Source organism: Gavialis gangeticus, unplaced genomic scaffold (assembly GCF_001723915.1).
Source record: "Gavialis gangeticus isolate Ggan-Ray unplaced genomic scaffold, GavGan_comp1, whole genome shotgun sequence".
NCBI classification, from domain to species: Eukaryota; Metazoa; Chordata; order Crocodylia; family Gavialidae; genus Gavialis; species Gavialis gangeticus.
Window position 1 is genome coordinate 208,258,457 of NW_017729032.1, and position 7,235 is coordinate 208,265,691.

General features: G+C 39.2%; 1 protein-coding gene across 1 annotated transcript in view; it reads right to left on the bottom strand.

The window, feature by feature from the left end:
* Nucleotides 1-7,235, bottom strand: part of ABCG1 (ATP binding cassette subfamily G member 1) — a 77,055-nt gene that overhangs the window by 9,559 nt on the left and 60,261 nt on the right. The window contains exons 8-12 of the mRNA XM_019525362.1: nucleotides 6,063-6,177; nucleotides 5,324-5,472; nucleotides 4,171-4,272; nucleotides 926-1,094; nucleotides 53-153 (exon numbers count right to left, since the gene is read on the bottom strand). Coding sequence (XP_019380907.1) covers nucleotides 53-153; nucleotides 926-1,094; nucleotides 4,171-4,272; nucleotides 5,324-5,472; nucleotides 6,063-6,177 — 636 coding nt within the window. The remainder of the gene's footprint in view (nucleotides 1-52; nucleotides 154-925; nucleotides 1,095-4,170; nucleotides 4,273-5,323; nucleotides 5,473-6,062; nucleotides 6,178-7,235) is intronic.

Genomic DNA, 7,235 nt, shown 5'->3' on the forward strand with positions numbered 1-7,235 from the left:
TTGAAAAAAAATAAAAAAAATAAAATACTCTGTGGCATATTGAATGGCTTACCTGAAAAGGGACATCAGCCATGGTTTTAGCTAGATAGTAAGCCTTCAGACTGTACCAGTAGTTCAGATGCTCCCTGAGAAATACTCCCATCTCCAAAGGAACTGCATGGAATAAACACTGATTACTTAAGCTGTTAAGATTGCAACATTTCTGTACATAATGATATCCTCCCTGTATACAACTCTGCAGCCCCACTGTGTTTCTAGAACTCTAAAACAGTTGCTGGATCACCAATACACTGAATCACCTCTGCTGAGGCACAAGCCTTGAGAGCAGCTCACAGTCTACATATGCGTATGCTCCTCAGATCATATGACTCGCCCTTGTGCAGACTCTCTTAAAGAAAAACTAAGTTAAAAGTTTAAAGCCAGAGGTATTCCACCTCACCACCGAAGGAGTTTAAAATGACTGAGTTAGAGAGTAGCTATGGGACTTCCCAAGTTCTATAGAATGGGATCAAGCAAGATCTGAATGTCTCTCTCATGTTTTTTTGAGCACAGGATTACTATTAGTCAGATGCTCAAGAGCTCAGAGTTATCATTCTACTCTCCATCAATACGGACAGGACATAATTCAACATCATTAGCATCTTCTACATATGGTAAACTGCAGCCCAGAACTAGAACAGCTCTGGTGTTACAAGTCACCACTGAGAAGCACTGGCAGAGCTGTTCTGAGGAAGATATGACTGGATGAATGTCACTATGTTTGTGTTCATCCAGAGCAATTAGTCTTACAGTTGAATGAATACAAAATTTAGCCCCTCACTTCAATTAAAAATTAAGACAAATTCAAACAGTTTTACACGAACTGGCAAATCCCAACATGTCAAAATAACTTCCTTACAGATAATTTAACACGGGCAATACTCACACGTAAGGACAGTTGGCATGAGAGCAGCAAACATAAGGAATAACATGGAAAAAAAGAGGAAGCCAGAGTTGCTCAGGACTTTCTTGGCTTCATTTCCAATCCCTAAATAGAGTAAGCCTATGAGAATTCCAATTCCAATATGTGATGTGATCCGTAAGTGTGTCAGGACCTAGAAAACAAGGGAAAGCAGTTGATGTGATCAGAATGCTTGGGTTTCATATATATATCATTCTGAATGTGAAGTCAGCTACTCAGTCTGAAAAAATCTTAAATACACTCTGGAAGGAAATAGCAATTTCCTACCAGCATGATGGGCTTCAGATACACCAGGATAATGGGTTTACTAATTTAATCCTGTCAATCAGGCACAAGGATGAATGAGACACAGAGCATTATGCCCTCAAGGGCTTTGAAGGAGTCAAGGTAATTCAGGCCGAGACAAATGTTACACAGTTACTCTGATATTGATTAGCTCTTGGTACTCTCTCTGCAATTCCGTGTTTCTACAAGATATGGCACACAGCACTGAGGCAAGAAGAAAACCTGGAATAACCTAAACTTTTGTGGTTAAACAAGAAGAAAGGTCTGTTAGTAAAAGCCACCAAATGCCCTGCATGAACACTTGGAAGTCATATATGTATGAGGAGATTATTCTATAATAAATAGGATGTCATTTAAAGACCTATGTGTGGTAGTCTCTGGGTATTACCAGCAACATGTTAGAGGAAGACCAAACTCAATGACTGAATTTCCCTTAAAATTATGATCACTCTCTATAAATACAAGAGAGGCTAAACACCAGGAAGGAGAAGCATTACTGTAACTAAAGGATGGTGGGGGCAAAGGGATGAATGGATAAGCTGGTCCAGATATATAAAAAGGTTTTTAATTAACCAGTGAGGTTCTAAAAGAGTCAAAAAAGAAAAGAAAAGAAAAGAAAAGAAAAGAAAGAATAAAGCTTACTATTCTTAATAAAATTTAGTAATTTTTTTAAGGGATTAAATCAGGAGTGGGTAAAATGCAGCCTGTGGGCTGGATGCGGCCCACCAGGCCATTCTATCTGGCCCACAGGGCCCCTAAAAAAATTAGAAAATTAATATTCATCTGCCCCTGGCTGCCCGTCATGCAGCCCTCGATGGCTCGCCAAAACTCAGTGAGTGGCCCTCTGCCCGAAATAATTGCCCGCCCCTGGATTAAACGATGTAGTTGCCTGCAATACCTGAGGATTGGGCTCAATGATCCAAGAAGTCCCTTCCAAATTTATGTTATCATTACATGCTGTGTCCTTCCCCAATTCCATGAAGAGACACATCAAAATTACATGAGTTTCATTTTTTCATACAAATAATCAAATGACTTTCGAAGTATTAAAAAGGACAGTGAGGCTACAATCTGCTCCAAATAAGCCTCCTAAAATTAGCATTGTTGCTTCTCTGAAACTGAGAGCAGAACTGAGCCATGCTCATATACCACAAGCAACTGCAAATTGCAAGAGAAGCAAAGGTGAAGCCCAGGTGAGAGAGAGAGAGAGAGAGACTGCCACTGACAGAAATCTGAAATGGGGAAGTGGTCCTGGATCACACATGCACAGCCTTCAACTTTTCCAAGAGTAATCAACATCTCCAAAACAGCTGCTCAAGAGTAACAGAAGAAATTGTCTCGGTTATTGAGAATTCTTCCAAAGATTCCCACTTCTGTGCAAGTCACATGTACCCAAATATGTACATGAAGCAAACTGAGGCCTTACATCAAAAATTGGCTAGTTATGTAGAGCTCAGTAACGCTTTTTGGTCAAAACAGTTTTTTGCCAAAGCATGAAGATTTGGGTTGAACAAAGCATTTAAGAAATTTAGGTAATGAATTGCTTGAATTGGTTTGGCCAACCAAAAAAAAAGTAAAAAAAAAATGTAGAAGTCAAATTGTTTTGATTTAGTTTCAAATCAATGTTTTACTAATGCATGTATTTAAATTTATTTTTAAAAAGTGAAAAAGCTAGAAACAAATTTAAATATTTTTATTTACTTTATTGTTTCTTCGGACAACACAAGTACAAAATATTACAGTTCAGGTCAATCTAAATTTTTGCCTTGTTTTTCTGATTTGGGCAGCAAACCAAAAGTTCCATTATATGCACATCTTGACAGTTATGTCTACAAGTGGAAAATCTATCCCACTATTCTCTTTGTGACATGGCAAATAATATAAGCCCAAGTGTTCAGATGCTACATTTCACAGAAGCATTTAGGGTGTGAACAAACATCTCTGAAGCACTTCAAAGGTTGAGCAGACAGATGTACACAACTCTAGAAGTGCTCCAAAAATGGTGCAACAGTTGCAAAAACCCTGTATAAAGCAACTACTATGCAGATGTGCCTTCAAAATGAAGTGCTTCCCACTATATATGAATGCATTACTGAGCATGACAGGAAGGTTGAGTCATCCAGCAACCCCAAGTGCTCTGTGATTAACTTCCCCTCCACCATGGGACAGGAGGGTGGGGAGAGTTAGACACTATGTTAATAGGTACTTTCCTACTCATTCTTCCTCTGCTCACCCAGAGCATCCACCCTACTGGAACTGGAGAATGGAGCCCCTGTGAGAGCCTACCTGAAACAGGAGATCCCAGAACTAGGAGATGGGATACAATGCTTCCCCACTGGAACTGAGATTTCTGCCGTCCATACCCCAATCCCCACATACCTCTCTTTTTCTGGTCTCCTGGTTCTATCAGGGTGTTGCTCTAAGACTGCAGAGGCAGAGTGAACAGCAATGTGTTTGGCCTCATTCCTGGGAGACCAAAGGATGCAGAGACACAGGTAGCAATGCTTTGAAGCGTTCCAGCTGAGAGGTGCAGGAGGGGTCCACGCACCTGTCTGTGGCTGAAATGCTGTTTTGAAGCACACTGCTGCACTTTTAAGCACTTCAAGTGTTACAGCTGTTTGTTCGCTTACATTAATGCAACTTTGCACACATTTTGCACTACAATAAGTGATTCCACAATATATAGGTCAGCAGAGATTCAAGCCTTAAGGGTGCTGGGTATGATTTTTCAGACAATTCTCTCTGAGTGCCAGCAAAAAGAAATTATTCCTAATTATAGCTCTATAATTACAGTAAGAATAAAAATATCCATGTTCTGTGGCAATAGGCACCATGCTTCCTCTAAATGCTTTCAAACATGTTCTGTCACATCACAGAGATGAAAAGTGCCCTTGGCTACAGAAGCATGTTAGTAGGAGCCTTACCGAATCCCTCATGATACTGAGGAAAGTTCTTTTAAACAAGATGCAGAACTGGGTGAGGCAGCTGGCTGAGAAGCTGTGACAGCCTTCTGTGGATGAAGAATCCTGAGGGAACACACAAAGGAACAAACTAGCTGTTAGGGTAGCTTGTCACCTTTAGCTTTAGTTGCACCTGCTTGAGTGCTGAATTATATTATTAGTTAAACTTTTCTTTTATATTCAGCCTTATTTAACTATTGCTTAAGTTTTTGTAAAACCTCATTATTATTTAAACTTTTCTTTTTTCATTTTGCCTGTGTCTACATTATCAGCTAGCCTTGAGTTCACTTTCACAGGCAGCTTATGTTCCAACATTACCATGCGAAATGTAGGCCTTGTTATTAGCTCTAATTAACATAACTTGGCAGAAACCGACTAAATCAGAGGGATGACATGATTGGATATGTTAATAAAAGGTGATAAGAGGGGACCAATTGGGCAGTGCCCAATTGTAGAGCTTTTGGAATTTCTGGTTTTGATGGACAGACCAAATTAGGAGTCTGGGGCATGCCCTAATTAAGACACCAGTAATAGACCAAATTAAGAAGCGTGCATATGATGAGTTTGTTGGAACAAAGTAATATGCTGACAGGATAAAAATATGAACAGTATGGTGATTATAGGGAAATCAATCAACAGTACCTGGAAATAAAGAGTCATCAAAGGAAAAAGCATAAAAAGGGGGCAAGAAAGAAGTCTAGTGTATGTCATTGTCGTACAACATTTGGACTGAAAAACAGCCATTACCCATAGACAACCACCCTCTACTTTCAGGAACTGATAACATCTGGGATTGGGTGAGACCGTTGAACTAAGTGTTTTTCTTTCTCTCTCTCTATAGAAACAATTATACATGTAATGTATTAATAAAGTAAGATTTTAGTTAGGCTGAATTGTGTGAGGCATATTCTACATTAAACTCTGGGTTGATTATGCTTTGGAGATCCTTTAGTGCCATAGGTGCATAACATCAACTTCTCACAAAAAACTTATTTATTGTTCATCAGCAAGAGCCAACCCCACACAGAAGATGAAGAGACCTTCCCCTGTTTACTTAACATTTAGGTTCTTCCTTTCTATCCCAAATTTCCCTGCTCAGTTTTTAGGCAAGGTTTACCTCTTCAGATGGTCGGTGCCATAAGAAGGGGTTTAATTCGTTTTCACCACCAACGTCTCTCTTGTAGTCAGTGTCACACATCCTCTCCCCCACTGCTCTTACAAGCCGACTGTTCTGGTCACCATATTCACCAGATGCAACCTCCATCACTACATAAACATTTGGAAGAGATATTAATCTTAGATTAAAAACAGTAATGATAGGCCTGGCTATTGGGGCCCGAGCCCCACAAAACTGAAATCAATAGGAGTGTTGCCAGAACCAGGCCCTAAGTGCACAACATTTTTACGTAAAGTCTTATATATTCCTCCTGCTATTGTCAAATATAATGTTTTAGAGAAAACATGGAGAATATATGTCTGCCTTGATATTCATAAGGGACACACTTATGTTTCTTGCGGTCCCTGTTGTCTTGAAGCACTTATTGTCACTATAAAATACTGACGTATTGTTTTCACAAGGGCCAGGAGCACAGACACAGAGTCTCATTAAAAACCAATGTCAATAGCTGTGACACTATTTGTTCTCTCTTTCATCTCTTCTGATTTGACCATTTTAATTTTAATTGGAAAAAGTCACTAATCAGTTCTACCACTAGATGGCATTCAAATTACTTAGAGAAAATAGGACTCTCAACCTACAATGTAAAACAACAAAAATATAAAAACAAGCAGCACTAAAACCCATTGTTATTTCTATTTCTAAAGCAAAATAAGCAAACTGAAAAGTTGTTCCTTACCAAAATCTGCTGGATTGTGGTAGGTTGGACAATTTAAACCCAAATCTCTCAAGTAAGGGACTAGATTTAACACTTTCCCACGGTAAATGCATTGACCTTGACTCAAGACATACAGCTGAAAAACAAACAACAAGAATGAGAATGTGAAAAAACAGTAAAGCATTTGAACCTGAGTTCAGTGTGAAATCCAATGACCTGCTGTTTGAACTAGGGAAAAGTACCAAGAGATGACTGAATAGATTTGTCATCCTTGAATGTGAACCTCCTAACTAATGGGAAATGTCTGAAAAATTAGAGGTATTTGAAATCCAAAATGCTGTAAAACTACCTCTTCATGGCTTGCTGTGTACTTATACAGAAATATATGAATTCACCCATTGCACAGCAGGTCGGAAACTATACAACCATAAGTGATGCATGTTATTGGTATGAAGTTGTGGCTAGTGAATGCAGGGAGAGAATTTGGGAGAACAAGAAGGGAGGAGCCATAGAGCAGTAGGAAGAAGATTGACTGTTCTTGGCTTTTTACTCTCTTTTGACTGCACTCGAACTCACTGCAAGACTGGCAGTCTTTAAGAGCTTCTTCAAATACAGGAGAATGAGTTTCTCTAAGCTCTCACAGTTTTAATTTAAATCTCATAACAAGATTAACATAAATGTAAAGAATCCTGAACATGAACTGGCCACACCCTTTCTACATTTAAGTACGGATTTTTCATGGACTCCATTTCTATTATTATTATTATTTTCTGGAGAGCATTTTCTTAATTTCTAGCGGCATAGCCAGCATAGGAATTTAGGGTGTGTACAGAAGTTGTCTTTTGCCATTTAAAGTGCTTTACTGCCATGACTTAACAGAAGTGCATGGCTTTACAGAACTTTAAAAATGGGTACAGTGCTTTAAATTAACCGTAGTTAAATGAGGTATTAAATTTTACAGCACTTTAGTAATGTACAGTGTTTTAAATAACTACCGTACTCTGGCCAAATGTCTGGCAATTCCTCCAGTATCCCATGGACTTTGTGAGCTACTATCCGGCCTTGTGGCGGACATGTTGATCATTCCCAGATAAGAGGGGCACTGGGGAGTGAAAGGGACATGCCACAGGTGAAAGGATCAAACACCCCCCCACAAACACACACACACACACACACACACACACACACACACAC